The sequence below is a fragment of the Chaetodon trifascialis genome, chromosome 5 (genome assembly GCF_039877785.1).
Source record: "Chaetodon trifascialis isolate fChaTrf1 chromosome 5, fChaTrf1.hap1, whole genome shotgun sequence".
Taxonomy (NCBI): Eukaryota; Metazoa; Chordata; class Actinopteri; order Chaetodontiformes; family Chaetodontidae; genus Chaetodon; species Chaetodon trifascialis.
This window is the reverse complement of record NC_092060.1, coordinates 18,303,680-18,326,083: the sequence shown is the minus strand read 5'-3', so window position 1 is coordinate 18,326,083 and position 22,404 is coordinate 18,303,680. Positions and strand designations below refer to the sequence as shown.

At 40.6% G+C, this 22,404-nt stretch overlaps 1 protein-coding gene across 1 annotated transcript in view; it reads left to right on the top strand.

Moving 5' to 3' along the window:
- pcdh11 (protocadherin 11) overlaps positions 1–22,404 on the top strand; it is a 124,120-nt gene that overhangs the window by 76,457 nt on the left and 25,259 nt on the right. Inside the window, exon 6 of the mRNA XM_070963513.1 lies at positions 4,673–4,871. Within this exon, the coding sequence (XP_070819614.1) occupies positions 4,673–4,871 (199 nt within the window). The remainder of the gene's footprint in view (positions 1–4,672; positions 4,872–22,404) is intronic.

The window sequence follows — 22,404 nt, the reverse complement described above, 5'->3', positions numbered from 1 at the left end:
TTGGTTATTCTCTCTATCTTCTGGTTCATGTCTGCAGCACCCAGGCACATAGTTCACTCGTCTTTGGTCAATGAGAGCAGGACTGTCAGAGCACTCCCTGCGCATTGCACGAGAACATGCTCCTCAAACTATTTCAGTTTCAGCCGAGAACGCTCTTGCTGTGAAATCCTGCACATTACAGCTTGTGTGTTTAGTCCTAACTTCAGCTTTTCTAATATTATCTGTGGTGGATTTATAATACAACTGGCACATACTGTGTCTGTTGCTTATTCATATCAAAGCCATTATGTTGGTGACATTTTACTACACATTGTTAATGTTTTTGGGGACTCACAAGTGTTTGATCACAGTTCAGTGTAAGCGTCTGGACTAGGGGGATATTACCAATGCTGCCATAGTTGATGTTGCACAGAGAAGATCACAGCAGATGACTCAGTAACAGATGAAATCTGTAAAAAAAAATTTGTTTGATTTGTCAAAAATCACCCAGTAATCTCTCAACCCACTTGCTAGAATCACCTCCTTCTTGCATGTTCCCGCTAACTCATCATTTTGCACACAGTGGCATATCACCTCACACATAAAAGGCAGTGCTGGAACAGCATGTACAAAAAGAAAGGACACACCCGGCAAAGTAAAAGCAGATGGTCTATGATCTTGACGTAAAGCTGAATAGGGACAAGTGAGACTGCGTTTTTTGGATAAATACCTTGCCATTGCTGTTGTTTTTTTTATTTTTTCCCCCCGCTCCACATAAGACATGCGCGACTTGACAAATCACCATCTCCGCTGAAGAGATTTATGCAGGTCTAGGTGTGCCCGCAAGCTGATCCTTATCTGAAATGGCAGAGCCAGTCTCCCCTGATTCACTCCTAAGTGGTCCCTGTTTATCACTCAAAGTGAGGTGGTTGTCAGCCAAGTCCTTCTCTGTGCAGCGCTGACTTCTTATGCTGCTTCCAGAGAGTGTTAGTTGGTGAACAAGTATATAAAATAATAAAACTCAAAGTGATGGGGCTTACCAAAGGACAAGGTTGCAGCCACTTGGCCTCTCCTCCTCTATATCTAAATATAACGGACTTCTAATCCGGTAACCCGTGAATCCGGCCCCACACGCCTATTGTCTGGGTGGTTACCAGGGGGAGGGTTTTGGATTGGCTGGCTTGTTATATGGTAGAACTTGGCATGCATCTCTCCTGTTCATTTTATCTCTGTGTACATACTTCTCAAGGCAGTGTTTTATCTGGCTGAACGGGCTTTGTTTGGTCTTGATATCTCTTACCGCAGCTTGTCTTTGCTTTATGGATTTCTGGCAGCTTCTTTAAATAAGTGATAATGCCTAGCAAAACACTCACCTTGACTCCTCTGTGAATGTTTGTTTTCTGTTTGTCATGTTTGCCTTTCAACATTAATGTTATATTCACATTAGTCATTACCACTGAGAGCAAACTTTTATTTATTTAAGACTCATTAATGGTATTTAATTGTAATTAATATTGTAGCTCTAAACAACTTATTAGTGAGTGCATCGTGAAATCAAATTAGGCTTTTCGTAACATCTGGCACAAACTTGAATGGGCTTGGATAAACAGCAGCACTAAAAATGAAGACACTCCCTTATGCAAAATGACTGTGTCCTAATTGTCACAGACAGCTGTTTGTTCTAATAGATTTTGGATGCCATTGTTGGAGCAAGTTTCCAATAATTAGAGTCATGTGGAGAAGAAGCATGCTTTTTGTAGAGCTGCCAACCCTCCATAAGTGGGCTCTTTCTTTTGCTGGAACCTGGACTTTGCTTTTGCGTGCATCCTCCAGTAATTTGAGAAACAGCTGCCAACACTGTTTGAGAACAAGTAGACATTTAGACGACTTGAAAGCGTGGGCAAACGTGGCACATGGAACTATATGATTTTGCCAACAAGGTATTCGTCTCTTCTCTGTCTTAAGAAATGAATAGAAGAGAGGGGGAAAAACAGAACTTTAGAAATACTCCTCATCATTTGGCAGCAGAAGATGCCACAACACATGCAGAAAAAAAGCAGGATTAATTCTGAAGAGTCGCACATCATATATATTTATGTGATTAAGAAATTAGTGCAGCGCATGTTTCCTTTCTTATTTTCCTAACAGAAACAACAGCAGCAAAAAGCTTTTCTTTCTGAGCAGTTATCTCTCACATGAGTTGAAGGTTGCGTGTGTGCTCCTGCTCTCTGACTACATGGACTTTTCCCCGCTCCTTTTCCCCTCATGTCTTATCTGTCTTTTTCTTACTAGCATGCACTCACACAAACACTCACACGCAGTCATTTGTGGCCTCGGGATCTAGATGAATCAAGTAAATAGAATATTTAGCTAGCTGTTTCAACACCACAATATTGAAAACCACTCACTTGTGCTTTCAGGGTGCTAATTGTGTGGATTTAGGTTAGTCAACCCTCTCTGATAGTTTTTAAATGAAGCTTTTTGTGCACTTGTTTTTTGGCAGTTTGTCCTTCATTAGCGCCAGACTTTATTTCACTCTCCCTCACTCCTATTTTCCAAGCCTTATTTAGCCTTATCAAAGAACAATAAGTGCTTTATCTACACTCTATACTGGCAAAGGGAAAACGTTTGCACAGAGACATCTCCTCCTGAGCTTAAAGGAGCACGTGTTAATGATGTTTTTAATTCAGGACTTGCATATTGCTTTTATTGCTAGAGCGATGAAGAAAATCAAGATAGTCATATTCGCTCCAGTTGTATTTGCTCTGGAAAAAAAAAAAAAAAAATCTCTTATCAGTTTGAATAATGGGAGGAATAAAATTCACCGCAATAACCGAAGCTGAGGGCGTAATTATGTTTTATGTGTTTTATGCCCTTATACAGTGTGATGCAGTGTGATGTTATTCAGGGAATCATGTGGAGACATGAATTCAAGCTACGGCATATATCACTGTGACAATGCTCAGTTTTACAGATATTACCTCAAAGCCAAGTCTGATCTCCTCACTCCTCATTTTTCTCGTTGTCATGCTCAAAGCAATATATATATATTCTAAAAAAGGAAGTGAAAAATTTAATCAGCGATGTGTCCAGATTACCCAGCGCGCCTCACAATATGACTGTATGAATGACTGTAACTGTGTGGTTTGTTTTGTCGGGGAATTGCGAACATGCACTACATAGAGCGTGTTTTCTTTTTTAGCTCTAAAGAAAGGTCGCAACATGAACTTCTGTAAACCTCCAGAGAAATCAAAGAGGCCTGCACCTTTCAGAAGAAAATGCCCACACTCCTGTGATCCCCAAGACTTTCCAAATCAAAGTCTCAGCCTCCACACACATCTCCACTTCTTTTGTGTCTAAACTGGGTGAGAGGGAAAACTAGGACATAGTTCAACCTGCTAATACACATCCCATCTATTATCAGGCCAGGAAGTCTCAATTATAAATCTTATAGTCAGTTTATTATCTGAAAAGTAATTCGGTCGACTCAACAGACCAGAAATCATTTTTGGGTTATGAGGTCAGTGTTTTCAATTAGTCCCCCCTGGTGACAGGATGCGGTTTTGGCATATTTTCCAACGAAACGCAGGTAAAGATGATGGATGCAGTATTGAGAATGTAACAACAACACTTTATACAATTAGGCAAAGATTTCCCTTGTAAATGCCATCTCGTGGTGTTCATTCGCCCATAAAAGAGCATTGTTGTCACCACTCATGATGATATTAATAATCTTTGTTTGTCAGTGGTGGTGTGCCAAGACTCTCTCTGGGAGCAGAAAGAATACCAATAGAGGATACTTTAAAAGCAAGGTGCTGGAAGAACAGACTTTTTAAGGACACAATTTTAAATATTTCTGCTAAATGAGTCAGTGTTTTGATAAGAAAATGGAAAAAAAAAGTCTATGAATGGATGATTACATCGGTTTAGTGACTCACTAAGACTTGGCTCAAGGCTGGTCAGTTCACCCAAACAGGACTCTGCCTTTCAAGATCTCCCTCTGAGAGTAGATCCTCATCTCAGTACAATGGAGGTGGAAGAAATTTCAATTGTCAAAGCATAGAAATATTATATTTTTTAAGAATTCAACGCTGGTTTGCTCCAGAGGGAGACATCTTTGTTCATCTTGACATTTCAATGGACCTTCCACGGCATTGTGTTTGATGGATTACCCTGACAAGCACAAACTTAACACTGCTTTGAGATGTAATTCTACAATGCTGTGAACAGGACAAAACTCCATTAATCTCCACAAGGTCTAGAAACCTGGACCTTTTATTTATTTATTTTTATTTAATTTTTTTTTTTTTTTTCAATACTTGGATGAACTAACTATTCTGAAACAACAAAAGAGCAAAAGCAGTTTTTAGGATTAGAGTAGCAAAAATTTGATGAAATTTTGTTTAATAATTGACTGTAGTGGCTCTCAGACTTATCTTTTACATTGCATTTCTATAGCTGACCCTTATTTCGCAGAAACTTTTACCCAAAGCAATAACTACAACTGTTTTTTTTTTTTTTGTTCAAGGGCAGATGAGTTTGTGTTGTCTAGACGTCAATGAAGAGCTTATTCCACCATTGTGGAGTCACAGCAGCAAACAATTTAATGTTTTGGGGGTTTTTTTATACACTACATCCATTTGAATCGGAAGCGTTTTTAATAGAACATTTCTTGTTTGTTGGTGTGCTCTAGACCCAGCGCCGTGTGACGTTCCATCTCCCAGACGGTTCCCAGGAGAGCTGCAGTGACAGCGGGCTGGGAGACCCGGAGCCGAGCAGCACGGCCAGCACCGCCCAGCCTCTTCCCCTCAGCTTCCCCCAGGAGGAGTACTATGAGCAAACATCACCTAACAGCCGCACTGAGGGAGATGGAAACTCAGACCCTGAATCGAGTGAGTACTGAACTCCCTCTGCTCAGACAGCAGGCGAATCTGTTAATTTCTGTCTTTTCATTATTATCATTTCTGGTGATTTCTGTGGCGGACGTTGCTTATTGCAATTTACAGGTGGCCATCTGTGTTTTTAGACAGTGAAATCGTTTACTGAGATTACAGCTGTGATTGTCATAGCAACAACACAGCCTCACAAACGCTTAACAAGAGACCATTTTCTGTCTAACAACGGGCAACAAGCTAGTTCCACATAAAATGTGCTTTGCTGTACATGCTGTTTTTTGTGAGGTCATTCTTTATATACAAGCAGGACAACGGTTTTGTGGCACAGGAAGTCAACCAAGGAGGAGCTGAGCTGCTGAGAGGGAAATAAACTCCTGTTCCATGTAGCGTGTCTATCACTTTTTCATGTTGAGATTTAAAACTGAAAATCGACTAAACTGGATTTGATCAAAACAAGCAGTTAATCCATTGTCACGGGAGCGCAGAATAATATTAAGGGTGTAACTTGCACCATTGTGCATTTATTATTGACAATGATTTTTGTAAGCCTGAATATTATGAATTTTGTCCAGCACTAAGCTGTATGCCATAAGGGAAATTTTACCTCTGAAGTTGGAACTCTGTTGCTGAATTTATTCAAATGATTCACAAGACAGCTGTCACTGCATGGCTTACTGCCCAGTGATGTTCTCCATAAAAAGCTCCACTGAACGCAGGGATGCACAACTCCATCCTCATCCATATACAACAGATTTTTTAAAATTATTGCTCAAATAACTGGCTGAGGGGAAGAAGAAGAAGAGTGCTTAAGACACACCGCAGAGGACCCTGGGTTTTTCACCAGTGGTAGTGTGGATCCAAAGCCTGCGCACCAGCAGCATGCCAATGCTGCTGCTGAAATGATTTTGCTCCACCTTAACATGAACAAGGCTATTCTGAGTCCCCTATCAATGTGTCCTTGTCACATACCACCACCAGACTTTAAGCTGGATATTCTGGTCCTGGTGCATCAGATTTTATTTTCTGGAGGTAAGCCTGCATCAAATGTTGCAGACTGGATCGAGGCTCAGCTCGGTGCAGACCTTCACTCCTCCTGTGGCCCCTGTGTATCTCTGACAGAAATGCTTTAGCCAATACTTGGAGTTACCTGTCAAAAAAAAAAGTCTTTTTTTTTATATCCAGCTGAGAAAATCAACAGGACAGGTAGAAATAGATTGCCTTGCATACACCTACGTGCTGTATAGCCATTGTGTCATAGCTGTAAGTGAGACAACACTCCTCGGTGCATCTTCCTCCCCAGCAGCTGCGCTGACAGGTCCGGGGCCGGGGTGTCAGTGTGAGTGTGATTGTGAATGCATTTGTTAGACGTTAGACAGGATGGGTGACATCCTGGTGATGGCTTCCAGCTCATTTACATGCAAAGGTCCGTCCCATTTGTGATTGTTCTATTTTTGATAACAGGATATTGCAAGTTACAGCAAGAAATCTTTTTTTTTTTTTTTTTTACAAGATAGCCTAAAGCAGCTGACCTGCACATCCCCTCACACTCACACACATCTGTACACTAGGCACGTGTATGAACTCGCATATAAACACATACATCTAATGATCAAACCTCGCCTTCCCCAGCTGTTCTCTTTAATGTATTCACTATGGTGACAGCAGTGATTCATATATGTGATTCATTCACATACAGAGGCAATTGCTCATCATCTCATTAATATTCAGTGACATAAACATCTCATACTTCATAAACTTACTCAAATACCGCACTTATTACCCACTTTCCCTCCAGGGTAATATTTGTTGAGGTGCATTAGCTTTAGATAGAAGACCGTGCTAATGTAGTAACTGCATGTGTACTTTTACAAATTGCTGCATTAAAAATCACAGCAGAGTGAGAGTGTTAACAGAATAACTGAGAGTGTAATACTGGAATCTAATTTTGGTGGATTGATATTAGAAAAGTCATTTTAACTATCTGACCACACAGCCCCCTTTAAATGCTCTGTTGTAACCTTATCACACCAAATGACATTAAAGCTAATGTAATTCTTAGGAGACCTGATCATATTTGAGGTTGTGTAAACACCATATGAAGTGATTTGATTAATCTTATGATAATGTATATTCTTCCCATGAAATATATCTAGAACTATGCAGCTTTCAGATTGCATGTCTTCGCTGGTTATGAGAAATACAGGAATCTCATGTTTAATATTTGTAGAATTTGATTAAGAATATGCTTTCAACCCAATGCATTCTCACCTACAGTGAAAATCCCCAAACTTTTCTTTCATCAGCTTTGAGATGCTGCTGATTTAACACACGCTTGCACACACACTCTCACATCATTTGCAGACAGAGTGGAAGTCGTCTGACTCATCCGGCTCCATTTTATCCTTCCAGAAGTTTAAAGATAAACTCTGACTCTGTGCCACTCAGTTCAAAAAGAGAGATGGATCCTGTGCATGTTGACCGTCTCAGAGATGAGTGCGTTGGTGACAGAGGGGGGCCTAAGATGGATTAGATATGGTTTTATCAATGAGCACCAGGCTGGCATGGCGGTGGCAATCTCTTATCATGTCGTCTCAATTTGTAAAGCAGAAAGAACAAGGAAAAGTGGAAAGAGGGGAGAGGAGATGGAATGACTCCAAGTGAAGAGGAGGAAATAGAGCTCAGAGATTGAAAGACTTAAGCGACGGCAGAAAGAGAATTTCGTGAGTCAAACGCAGTATTGTTTTGTAAAGGTGCTTCAGCTTGGACCTGAATGTCAACTTGCCCTGAATAATTGTCTGTGCCAAAGGCGAGCCATGTGGCCTTCTTATGACAATGAATTTCTCAACTCGTCTTTAAACCTGCATCTTTATTAGACCACCCACTCTTGAAATAAAGTTCATATGACATTTTATGTTTCTATTATTTATGAGTTAGGCGGCTGTTCATTTTATGGGCTCTTGCTTCCCCCTCCAGGCTTACTTCACCACCCCGCCATCAGTCTTCTGCTGTCACCTCCTTTGTCACACATTGTTCCAAAGGTTTTGATATTTCCTCCTCTGTCTCGACAAAAAGATAAAAGCCGTGAATTAATATCATTAGCATGTGTGTTTTTAGGTCCAGCCCCCGTATGTCTGACAGATGGCTTTTACAGAACGACACATCCAGAACAATTAGGCATGATGAATCGTACCTGTCCCTTTTGGCCAAATTGCAACAGTTCATCAAAACATCAAAAACAGGAATGCATAATGATATGCGATGCATCTCTTCCCTCAAATAAGACAGATGCACACTGCTGCTTCAGATGACGGCCTCTCATATAGTGACTCAGTGCAGTGGCTTCCTCAGTTTTCAGCACAGTTAGAGAGGTTTGCCTTCGACTGTCGACATCAGAAGTGACTTACGTGTCCTGGAATCACTAAGAACACTGTTTTACGTGGAAAGCTAAAAGCATCCAGTTGATGAAAATGTAATTCTTGACCCATCTTGGCACAGACATTGTGTCCTGTTGATTCTGTGGTTGTTGTTGCTTTTTTTTCAGTAATGATCTGTGGCCTTGTTCTTAGTGATGTTCCTGCACTTGTGATCAGTTAAGCTTTGTTGACAATGAATAATTAAATCCTGTGTTTTTCTTTTTCCGCATTTATTAATTTTGGACCGCCTGCGCCGTTACGTTGATGTCGTTTCAATGATGTCCTGAAAGGCTTTTGTTGAATGATGGGAATCATCATGTCACGAACAGCGAACAGTGCTAAGCCCTCAGACAAAGTGCAGGAAAGTGGGAACAAATCCCTGAGTCTAAATCCTTCACATTTTTCAAACAATACGCAATTTTGTTCTCTGGATGATTTGTAATATACTTATTTCTTTCTCCTGTTGTTGGAGTTGGGGGATTTAAGAGCTTGCGCTTTTGCCCACTTAGAAGCAGCTCACTAAAGGCAGTTTTGAAGTAGTGCATTAGTCTCTGTAAGAAACATGAAAAAGCTGTACAGTATAGTGCTGTATCTTAATCTGTGGCATATGGCTTTCAAATGACCAGCTTACACCTTGTCTGCCTAAGATCTAAATCTGCTATTAAGATAAGCCAATCCTTTTTAAACACTGCAAGTATAATAAGATTATAGTTTTAAACATGCTTTACGGTGTATTATAAAATTACAGACTATTTACACGAGGGAATTTCTTTATCAAATAACAGATTTCAATACATTTTTTTCTTTTTTTTTTCCACTTGGTGCAATTTTGTGTCCCAGGCTTTTATAGCACATTATAGAATTCCTGATGCCAGTAGACAAATAATCTGATTAAAGGCTTGCTGAGTTCATACTTTGTGGGGGTTAGGTTCTCAACTCTTTGATTTCTGTAGTTCCAACATTTTCATAATAGCTTTCAGACTGAGTTTCCAGTTGACTGATTCTCAACTGCCCTTTTTCTTGTCTTTGGAAAAGGCCACTTGACTTGATCTAGAGTGCCAAACACGTTGGGACCACTGGGAATTTTTAATACTTCTCAAACCTCTGACTCTACCCTGTATGTCTAGCAGCCAATGCCAAGCTTGCACTAAGATTGGAATTCAACTGTCTAGACACAATCTGCCCATGAATAAAGGGATTTCATGAGAAAGCACAAAAAAATAGCTGTATTGAGAACTCTACAACCAGCCTTGGTGCGAAACTGCAATGCTAGGTTTTGTCATTCATACCAATACTTTAGCACATCATTATGTGACGGCAACAACGCCATAGTGTTCAGTACAGTTAGCTGCATTAATTATTCATATGAGTCCAATCTCAGTTTCACTTTGAGGGTTCTCATATGCAATTAGAAGTAATGAATGTGCTTCTTAATTACATTCATTTGTGCAAATTTCCATTCCCCATTGAATTTTTCTGTAGAAACATTGTGACACTGACCAATGGCATATCATTTGCAATGTGACTAAATCCATTCAGCATAGAACAATTAGCTGTAATTAGTGTTACAATGTCATCAGCGACCAGGGGGAAAGACTAAGCTGACATGCAAGAGAGAAGAGGACCCTTGTTCAGAGAGTCCAACATTGTTGCAAGATCAGGATAATTGGCTGACCACAGGTTAGAAAGATGATGAACTGCTGTAAGACTGTAAGGCTTGATTTTTCCCCCTCAACTTTTATTCATGTAAAGTTAGCTGAGCAGACGTTCTCTTTGATAGAAATGCCCTTCTGCACATTTACACACTTAGGGGCTGCCAGGGCAACCTTTTACTTGTGCCAGCCCATCTCATCGTCTACTGCTGCTGACAAATGAGCAGCTTCACTAAAGTAATTAAGAATGAAGTGCCTTGCTTGAGGATACATCTTGCTGGTGGTTGCTGAAAGATGGGGGGGAGGGGGGGCATTTCTCATTCATTTCACATCATGACCTCACATATTGTCATGTTATCAGAGATATTTCGGCTGCTGCTTGTATATTTAATTCAAGCTGCACATAAAATGGTAATGCAGCATATTCTTTTTCTTGCAGTTATCCTACAATCTACAAGATAACGTCTTCAAACTCCTTTATTTTTCACATCATTTGCACCGTTTGCTTCGCGATATATATTCTCCCTCATATAAATAAATTAAAACCTTTGTGCCTTCTGGCTCCCAGAACTTTTTACAGCCACCCCAGTGGGCTTGCAACAGAGCTAAATGAAGCAACAGTGAGTATTAACCTACATAGATTGGACTTTTCCTTTTAAGATGATTTTAGATTTTTTTTTTTTTTTTTCGCTCTCCTTTTTTTGACCGCCGGGGGTCTATAGCTGAGTCAGAAGGGGATTTAGATGGACTCATCTGTATCCTTCTTTACCGATTGGGATTTGGTAGAAGTGCTCAGTTCTCAGAGGTGAGGTGGAGGGGAACCCTTGTTTTATCTGGTTCAAATGCCACACCAGTTGTCTCGGAGAGAGAGACGAGCTATTGATCTGCAGGAGTCAACTCAGCTAGCAGAAATCTCTCTCCATCCTCCTTCAAACGACTGAAAAGTGTCATGTTAGAAACCTCCTTTTCCAGAGTATTAGGCCTTGTCTTTGTTACCCTGCCAAAGTCTTCTGTGAAGTTGAGACAGGAGCTTTCTGGTACAATCATCCAGATCTCACCAGGACAATCCCAAAAAATATATAAGAAGATCTTGGAACAATCAGTGCATGGCATTTACTGTTCACTTTTCATACTATTGGAAGTGCTTCAATGTCACGACCACAGGAGAAAAAAATCTAAAATGGAAGTTGAACACTTTTCTGACAGTGCTTAGAGCTGACTTACAAAATAATTTCAACTGAGAAGCAGTGTTTAGACTGAAAGCACAAAACCACAGCCTACAGCTCATTATGAGTGACACATCCTTCGGTATTTATTTTTAAAGTATCCTACTATCCTTTAACGCTTTTATTTCAACATTTGTCAACGCTCTAGTGTGTTCCCATAAATGTGATTTGAATACTCAGAGTTCAGCTCGATTTTTAAGAGAAAAATAAGGAAATTGGCTGGATGCACCATGTTTGACTGTCCAACAGTTGTTACTTCAAATTCACTCAGCAGCACTGTGACTTGAGTGGGCTTTTCAAAGACATGTACAATTAAAATACTCATTCCGAAGTTGTTAACATGTTCAGTAAGTCTTGTGTCTGGTTTGGGAAGGGATCAATAGCTGCCAAGTTTGATCGTGTCTCTGGACAATGTATTCTGAACTCGGCAGGGATAGAGAGAGACTTCAAACAAGGATAGAGGCTCAGAGGCCCCAGCCTGCAATTCACTTTGTTCCATTTCACTGACTCTGTGATTCCTAAACTGGAATATGGCTCGGACTGCATATTAAACCTGTGAAGTGCTCAGTTCGAGAGAGGTGAACTGCTTTGGTCCTTGATTCCATCTAGCTGATATGATCTCTGCGGCTTCAAACATGAATCATTAAAAACAACAACAACAACTCTCCTGAAATCAAAAATGGACAAGCTGTTTATTGGATGCTAATGGTTTTTGACATATGGTGCAAAAAGACTGTGTAACGAAATGATTTGTCCTTGTTTTATGTAACCTGGTTGAAATCAAGCAGCCAGTAAACACGATTAAACCTCTAAGCCAGAGCTCCTCATATAATAACTTAGTTGAACTTTTACACTTTGAAGAAATCTCTCTAAAGATCTGGACACCACAACCCTCCCCACTTCGAAAGAATCACGCTGTCCTTTCAGTACGATGAGCTGAGGTTATACCTGCCTGAAAGAGCAGAAACTTTCACTCCCTTCAGAAGCGGGAGGAAAACATGGGAAGCTATAAAATATAGATGTGGTGATGTTTTATTCAAGGCCATTTGTTATAGATAGCTTTTTACACAAAATCCCACTACTTTTCATTTTTAGCTTGAGAGTTTGTGTTAGCATTAACATTTTTCCTTGCGATTTAACTGCTCCTGTCCCACCCACCAACCCCACCCTGCTCACACAACATGTACACTAACGCACATGCACACACTGTGTACACAATGTACACACCTGCCAGCTCAAACTTGAGCCCAAAGCAGTGCACAGTGGATATGCCCCATTTAATTTCCCAGCATTAAGTCTGTATCTTTCAAATGGCGATGGATCTACTTTGGCTTGTGCATATGAAAATGTGAGAATAGAAAATCTCCTAATTTGAGATTTTATGTGTGTCTATAAATTCTGTCATGAGGACAGAGGTCAGCCGACTTCGTATTTCAATAAAGCCATTATGCCCTGCCTTGGAGGTGTTGTATTTCAGTGTAACCAGTGGTCTGGTTTATTGTTAACAACAGCATTAGTGAGGCTGAGATGGGGTTAGAGGAAGTGCATCTCTCTCCTTTCTCTCTCCACACACACTCCTTCTCTCCTCTCATACCCTCCCTTCAAGATATAGCGCCATAGACAGATTAAAATGCATGGTCTCATCCCTTTCTCATTTTTCACATGCAGTCGGTCTCAAGGATAAGGATGGCCTCTGCTCAGAAGGACTTATTGACCAAAATAACTGTGCATCAATATGTCTCCTGAAGGCTGAGCAGACCACAGCATCACAGGGGTTGTATTTTCACCAACTCTCCCAGCCTTTAATGTTATTGACCTGGGTTGTCCTGATATGCTGCAGAACAGCATGGCAGGCTCGGACCATGCAGAAAAGACATGTTAAAGCTTCATTGTCCCGACAAGAGCACATGTATTGACGCATCAGAGCAAAATGAACATTACAAGTATGCTGACGGATAGGAAGGAGGAACAAAACAAGAGAAATTTTCAATTTGCGAACGGCTGCTGTGACCAATGTAGAATTATATTGCTGCCTTACTCTGGCTTATTTTTCAATAAGAAATCACTGTGGGATAAACTGCAGTTTTGATGAGATTCAATTTACAGTGATAGCTGCAGTATTGCTGCAATGACATCAATGATATGATGACAGACGGCCACAACTATGATGCCATCTGTCTATATTTCACGTATTAGCATATTTCTACTAAAATGTGTCATTCACGAGAAATGCAATATTTTCCTGTGAAATCATTAATTTCACAAGCACGGGCATAAAATTGCAATAAGTCTCATGCGTAATAGTTCACACACACCCCCTTATGCGTGCGCGCGCGCGCACACACACACACACACACACACACACACACACACACACACACACACACACACACACACACACACACACACACACACACACACACTCTCTTTCAAATTATGATGAAGTTACTAGTAGTTAATTCAATTGGTTGGAATATAATAAAGCATGCAGGTTACAGTATGTTTTTAATCTGCATCCTGAGTTACCACTGTGATTTAATCCAGGTGTTGAATGCGCACACATGAACAGGATTACTCCCCACCGTACTGTATAGAACCCTATCCCCATCCGATCAATGTATGTACTGACTGGCTGATAAATTGGTATTCACGGACAAATGGATCACTTCAGAAGCCACTCACAGGCTGGTAACTCTGACAAATGGAGTGAGAGTGTGGCAGGAAAAGAAGAAGGAGTTGTGCTGAATGAGTACAGAAAGAAAGAGAGGAGGAAGAGGATGGGGTTTTCGGATGGGACATGCTGAGGGAATAGATTTTCAGGTAGGCCTTGCAGGACATGTTTGGCCAAACACAAAATGACAGGGGGCTTTTGAGGGGCTTGACACCAAACACTTGAACCCGGTTGTTGTGTACCCTCCTCAGCAGGCGAGCCGAGGCATTCATCACATTCACCCTAGTCAAGTTTGCGAGGCACTGCTACCCGGGCATCTGTGGGGACCTGAAGGCAATGTAGCACTCGTGAGGTCAGTCAGCTGTCTGCCAGTCCATGCATAAGCAGACCTGGTGCTCAAGCCTTGCCAGGAGCTCCGGCAAGCAAGCAGGCAGACTGTGTCTCTTTGTCCCTATTTCCCCAGACACCTGCGTGATTGCATTGATTTGTCCTGGTTTCATTCAGCCAGGGGTCCTGCTGGATTTCAAGTGTCAAACATCTGTCATACAGAGGCTCCCCTCTACTGATAGCAAATTCTTCACAGAACTGATTGTGAATAAGTGCCATGAATTGTACAAACTAAAGGGAATTCCCAATAGTTTGTGGGAAATTATTTTTCTGTAATGTTACTGGATTTATAATATATAAATGGTGTCTTAACATAACAAAACACATAATCATAATAATACTGTGTTGTCGTAGGAGCATGTATTTGCTTGCTTTTTAAAAATGTAAGAATATCAACTCTGACTCTTTTCAGAGTCTCTAAAATATATTTGTAACTGTAGTGGCTGATGTCTTCACAGACATAAATCTAGATTCTTGGCTGTATCCCTTGGTGTTCATTTTAGATAGAATGGCAAGAGAGTGAAAGAAAGACAGCGTTAGAAAGTGTTAGACAGTGAGTTCAAAGTGTTAGCAGAAAATAGACTGGAACGCCTCCTGAAGCCAGCTACAGGCAGCAGTGCCGGCAGAGTCTTTGTTATGATAAAATCAGGGACCTCTACGAGCATGCCCTTGATTCTGCAGTTGGCTTAACTCGGCAGGTCACCAAGGGGAGGCAGATGTTGTCTCGAGGCATGTCCCACTGCCTCTGCGAGAGCTCCGGCTGGTGTCGCTGAGCTCACAGGTGCAGAGGGGATGGTAGACGGGGGGACTGGAGGTGCACTAAGCCGCCGCTCAGTCGCCACAGGCCAGCGCTGCGGATGTTGGAACGAGCAGATATGCTCATTTTGATCCACTGAGGTATAATAATTGATGATCAGCCCTGCTGTCACATCTGGGAGTCACTGGTCCATGCCATAATACACCCTTAATACAACACATGGTGGTTTTGACAGAGGTGCCACAGGGTCTCATGCTGGCTTCTATTTCATGTGGTAGAAAGGATGATTGAGGGAATACAGGTCCATATAACACACCATAGAAAACCTTCTCTTGCAACTCAACTTCTTATACATGTTGAATGCACGGCTGAAATCATCCCTGAAGGAACTGAATAAATTTGGTAACTAAAAGCTCCTCTTTAAATTTTTTGTTTCCTTGAAGCTTTGTTAGACCTTTTATTGTTATTATGCCTGTCTAAGCATACAATGGAGAGGAAAAGCACAAACAATAAATGATGAGATGAAGAAAAGTAGAGAATAAAGAGTAAAAGGAAGAGGCAGCTGCTAAAAATGCAGGAAAATGCCAATTTGGGACAATTTTAGGCTTCAAGTAAAACAAATGCTGCTCTGTGTGCACAGCACAGTGTAAAACTGAGCTCATGGACCACACGTGCGGTATTTGTGTTCAGTAAAAAGAAGCACTGTTTCCTAATTGTTCCTTTTAATAAAAATGTCGAGACTGAAGGAGAAATGGTGGTAAAAAATGTTCCGTTTTAAAGTCCAACTTCATCATACTTGAAGCTTAAAACCTGACCTACTTTTCTCCCCTCTTCTGTGTAGCTGCTCTTGTTCTATAAAAAAAAAATGTTAAAAAAATCCTGTTTGGTTTTTGGTTGCTTGATTAATCACCATTATTTTCACACATGCGCAGTACATGCAGAAACTTCACACACCAGGCAGACAAAGAAAGCACGCATACACAAGCACATACATACACCTTGATCTGCATGTAGCTGAACAAACCTCCCACGTTGTACAACTACAGCTAAGATCAGAAATCTGGAGCACAAAACACTACCATTGACAACCTAAGGGTCTTTGAAGGCCTCTACTCGCTGATCCCTCTCCAGTGCGGTTCTGCTGCTGCAAGGGATCAAACATGAACACAGCAGCCCAACACGAGAACATTCCAAAACGCAGCTCGCATAGTGTCACTGCCTCTTTTCAAAATTAATGTGAAGCACTGAAAATGTCGGGGGCTGGAATAAACTCTGAAAGGATCAATAAGCCGCCATTATCCTGGCCACACTGAACAACATTTAAACCACTGAGAGGCTTTGTCTGTCCAAAAAAAAAGGAGTTCTGTTCCATGTTGTTTGTTGTCATTGTTGGTCGTCAGTGATCCGATCAAATTTTAATACACTATTCAGCCTCATTGATTTCAGTTTACCACAGATTGTGTTGAATGAAATATTGTTCTTTTTTTTTCCTCCATCAGCGGCAATTACCCAACAATGAGAGCTTGATATCACAGTGCATTAGAAGGCATGGTGCTTGTGAAATGCTGGGTTTGGGCTACTTGTCAGCTGCTGCCTGGATTTGGGTATAACAGACATGCATGCATACATAATCACATGTGCAGCAGACACATGCCTGCGTGCTCTCAAGCAGGCGCTCATTTACTTTAATATACTTATACACCCACACGTCCCCCCGATCATGCTGCAGACGGCTGCAGACAGAAAGACAATCACACACATCATAGGCAGTGAATGGATGCTTTTTCTCATGTTACATTGTTTCAATGATTGCTCAGAGCCGGAGAATTATTTTCAGTGTGCTTTGTCTTCACGGTTCATGACAAAAGAAGCCGTACACTGGGCACTAACAGTCTCTTTATGCTGCAGTTTTCTGAATGGTCTTCAGTGCTGAAGAGAAACAGTCCCAGCCTCTGGTTCAAATCTGCACTCCCATTAAATTCCTTGAGAATATACTGTTCTGTATATTCCGGCTCTGTAATGTAACGGCTCCAGTCTCATTTTAAGTTTTTGTTCTTCTTTTATCATTCCCTCCTAGGCATTACAATTGTCTTTGTTGTATTGCAAATGATTAATATTATTTATTTTTTTTTCAAAGTGAAAAATGTGCATACTTTCACAGAACCCTGGCAAAATCCATCTGTCTTACCTTTGGAGCATCTGCCATCGCTTACAGGGCCGTCCACCTCACGAGTCATAGGGACTTAGGGACATCTGTCCCAACAGATAGAAAATCAGGATAGGGCCATCCATTCTGTTAACGCTCCACTGAACTCTGCGTTATGTTCACCATAATTTGCTTTTGGTTGCTGCAGCATCCTGGAATATTGCTTTGCAGCAGCTCAGACAAAGTCGGCTGGTTGTAATGCGTCCCTTTTCGGCCATTCTGCAAGCAGATAATTTGATAAACCCCCAGACGTAATGGCTATGCTGCATCCTGATAAATGTGGGTAATATGACAGGGGACAGAGGATTTCCCTAACAATTTCTGAAGAGAAGTTTGGCTATTAGGATGATTTGATATTTTCCATAGAGAGTACATTTGATCTGAAGGGAATGTATTTTGTTGGCATTCAGTGTAACACTGGATGACTTCTTTTTTTTTGTTACTAGAATTGATGCATAAATTGTCTGTTTTCTTTCTAAGCTTGTTTGTGAATGTGGATGTAGATGTTGTATTTATTCAGGCAATATCTCCTTTCAAATAGTTTTTGCAGTTTTAGATAATATGCCCCTATTCTGGGGTGGGGGGGGCATTAAGCAGGGTTACATATAGATGGTGTGACACTATTTCCGATCTCCTATTATAGCACCATATGTTCTTTCACGTCTCCAAAGCAAGAACGCTCTCCACTGCACACATATTATTCATAATTCCCTCTTATATATTCTTGAAAACACAAATCAGAATAAAGTTAGTGAAACTGACCATGCAGTGACCCAGAAGCTCACTCAGCCATTTCTCCTTCTCTCATCTTGCTTTCTCTCAATCTTCTGAGGGTAAACGCGTCAGCTATTCCTCATATGGTAAAATATGCAATCTGTGCCTGCCAGTCTATGAGCGAGTTTTGGGTTAATCCTCATGAATACGTGACTTTGTCTGCATGAATAAATAAAAACCTGCTCACTGGGTAATTGAGGTGCCGTGCCACTAACAAACGACGACACAATTTGTAAATGGGATTTTTTCTCCCCCTGATCTAGACTCATGGTGTTTTATATTACATTAAGGCGCTTACCAATTCCTATTGAGACACTATACGAAGTAAATATGACACTGAAATGTTGGATTTTCCCATGAGGACTCTGCAAAACTTCTATTATGTGTCTGTTATTTTATCATTTGCTTCAATTTTGTTGAAGCTCAAGTGTGAAAACGCCACAGTGTGTTGATGGCTAAATTTATTGACTGGTGGCAGAAAATATTGAATAAGCCGTGATTTGAAATGACTGAAGCCTACATGAATGGCTGGCAGTCACTGAAACTCTGTGGAGTATGATTCCATGTATGCTTAATGCACATTTATTTTAATTCAAGTAAATATTTAATGTATGTATGTATGTATTTACATTCATGTATTCAATTTAATATGAATATCATAATCTATGTTGCAATGTAGCGGTCTTTTAAAAAGAGGATATAAAAAAGTGCAACAGAGTTGGATAAAGAGAGAAAGCCAGAGAGAAAGAGGGATGCAGCAGACAGCGACAGTCGAGGTCACCCGTGATTCCATCATGGCTGGTTGCTCTTCAGAAAGTGTTCCATTTTGTATTTTAAGTGGTCCCAATTATGGTCAATTTTGTGTTGTGTGCGTAAGGGATTCCATATGTTGATCCTCTTTACAGAAAAAAAGCTGTCTGTCTAAAGGAGATTTTGTGACAGAGCACTTTGCAATTTCCCACAGCAGCGCCCCTGGTAATTGAGCCAAAAGCCCAAAAAGGTTTCAACATGTCACTTAGAACCTCAGCAGCCAGGTTACGTAAACATTTATAGAAGAGTGTAGAGCTGGCAAATTCAAAGCAGTTATCAGGCCTGCACAGTAATTTGGAAAATAGAGAGCATTACAACATACGCATCACAAAACCTTGAACACTTTGCACCTAATTAAATGTGGAATCATTTAGTTTTGCTCAAGTGTGCAAGGTTTAACATTAGAAAAAGACTTTTAAGAGAAACCTGTATAATGTGTTCGATTTCTTTTGGATTTAATTCACTTCCTTTGTCTGTTGAATGCTTTCTCCAGGACCAAAGAAAGCATATGGACATTTCTTGCTTAAACAGCTTGGTTGTATGCAACTGTAGCCTCAGGATGCTTTGCCAATAGTGTGAAAGCTTGAGGTGATAGTCCCACCTGACACTCACACAAGTGACTCTTCTGCATACATCTGAAGACCTGACTGATTCAAACATGTTTTTATGCATTTAAAGTGGTGTGATGACAATTCCTGTATTGATAGGATAGGATAGGATAGGACAGGGGAGGATAGGATGGCTTTGTTATTGTTATTTGACTAGGAGATTTTTTTAAAAAGGCCTGGCAATACATTTTTGTGTAACTCTGAGATCTTCTCTTGTTCAATTCACTTCCACATAGATGAATGCGTGGTTTCATTTCCTGAACTGTTTGTATTTGTACTGGATTGTTTAAAATGGCAATGCTACTTTTAATAATAACTTTGCTATGGTGCAGCTAACTAGTTTTCCCTGGTTGACTGATGATCATTACCAAATTACAATAAAAAAATTAGTGCAAATTCTTCAAATGCAAAGCAATTAAGAACCTTGGCTGGTTTTCTTTGAAGGGTCAAGGCTTTCTATCAAATGGTCTTACTAATCAAAACACTGCTACATCAGCATGTGAAAGTGACAATAAAAGGCCAGAGACTAAAAATATGAAATTATATCGTTTTTCATGAGTGTTTTTTGTTTGCTGTCATTATGTTAATATCCCTGGTAATTGCTGTGAAGGCCAGCTTGCATTTGCTCAGGGACTGACAGAACAATTAACTTCTTTAACACCAGAACACTAGTGATGTATCATTCCTTCTATCTTGGGAGACAAGTGCTATAATGGACGACAATTTAGGTAGCATTTACTGTAACAGCAAAAATACACAACTATTATGATACTCATCTCACACGATGTGACGACGGAGAATGCCTTGGGAATGATATAATCAAACTCAGATAAGCCACCTCCAGCTTTTAGCCCGTCATTTACCACCACAGTGCACTTTTCTGGTGTTCGATATCCCACCAAAGCAAGCTTTGAGAATTGCATTGATTTCAGTGGGGTCCTCTTCACCAGTCCTGCCCCTCACGCCTTGTGCTTGACCCACTTATTTTCTCATCTTTCCCTGTTTTCTCATGAGAGTTATGCTTGTACACTGCTTTTCCCATTACAGTGTGAGTGGATGCAGGCCAAGTACGATTGCATTGCATAGACTGTCTCTCTCTCTTGCTCATTGTCTCTCTCTATGACTCACACTAACACACACACATGCACTCTGTCTACCTGAATGAGTTTGGTGATACCAGCTCAGTTACCTAACAAATAAATCACCAGACAAATTGACATATATGCCACAAGAGAGACCGTCTTTAAAGGAGTCATTGAACACTGCAAGTGCTATAAGAATTTCAGCCATGATGGATATCGACAAAACGCTGAAACGCTCTAAACCAAGGGCTTACACTCGGAGCCGTGGACCTTCAGGATCCTCAAGACAGGGTCAAGCTGTGCTACTTGAGAATGTTTTGAGAAATAATTGGCAATACTGAATAATTACAGATTATCAAAATAGTTAAAATAATAGCAAGTGTCATGGTCAATGCACGTTACCTCCTCGACCCATGGGTTTAATATAAATGGAGCTTCCAGCTCAAGGTAAAGGCTTTATTACGAGCTTCCACTGAGCACTTCTATATTATAATGAAACAGTAATATCACACTAATATTCTTGCTGCAAAAATGTATATAGCTATGCTGTTGTGTTTTCTGTAAATTCGGCTATCATGCATATTTGCATATGCACTTGTCCACTGCGTGCAATTGCGCCTGGTGGCTGCAAAACAAATCTTTTTGTGTCACTGAATTTGCTGGCAATGACGCACATACGTGTGTGTGTGCATAGATGTGTGCCTGTGTGCGTGCATGCCATATGTCCGTGCCCTGCCACAGAGCCAGAGGTTTAAATAATGTAATGTAATGTATTTGTGCAGTTAAAATATTGTGCATATTCAGATATGTTCTTGTGTACTGTAATCAACAGCCTTTTGGATGTGCTAAACTAAGGCTTGGCCATTTGTTCGTTCTGGCCCGCTGTGTGTAATAACCTTCAGATTATAGCAGCCTATGTTATATTACAATGTCACATTGTGAATTTTCACAAAAAACTTGTTAAATTTGAATGCATTCATTCAAATTGTATAAGGTGCATAACAAACCTTCAGGTAGCACAGAACCTTGTATCCTTGAGGTTTGACCTCTGACGGTCCTTCGTGTCTGCCTTCACTCTGTCAAAGAGATGAATTCGGGGTAAAAAATGCCACCTGATGAGCAGCGATGTTATACCGTAACATCTGTTCATATCTGATTGAATCTCCACATAATTTCTCTGATTGTTGCTAAAAAGAAAAGGCATAATTTAAACAGTGAACATAAAGTGCTGGATAGTAGCAGCAGCCTTTATAGCCGCAGTTCGGCATTGATGCATCAGGTATAGATGATGACAACAGCTTAGCCGAAATAGCTAAGAGGAAGGTTAACTTCTGAATCAAGATTACTGAGCTGCATGCTTTAAAAATACCCAAAAAGCAAAGCATATATCTGCAATGCTTTGTGTGAAGTGTTTGCTACAGTACATTTAATGACGCCAAGTCCCACAGTTTGCCCGAGGCAGCTGCACATATAGCTTGAAGCCTGGCAGAGCAATCTTCTATGCAGCAGTGTTTAGGGACTTGGTTTGGTGGTGTGAGATCTGTGTTTTCACCTTGTTGGAGGTACATCCAGAAAACGAGAACTTTTAGGCATTTTGCCGATCTTGTAAATCATTACATAAACTCACTGAAAGAAGTGAATTTTGCCTGGTGAGCTAAGGCTAATGCTCCCAAAACGGGGGATAGGGGAGTTGCAAAAAAGATCAATTCCATCAAATTCACATTAGAAAAAATATTAAACTGTAATCTGTGTACCTCTTAAAGTCTGTCAAAGACAAATCTTTAATTATCAATTAGTTATTTGACAGGTGCTCTGAGATTTTCATTTTGATGTTTCAGCAAGAGAGGATGAGACCAGGGAAGGCATGCAGGCAGCAGAGTTTAAGGCCGGAGGTTCGGTTTCTTTGGAAGGCTGCATAATATTCCTTAATAGGGTTGAAAGCAG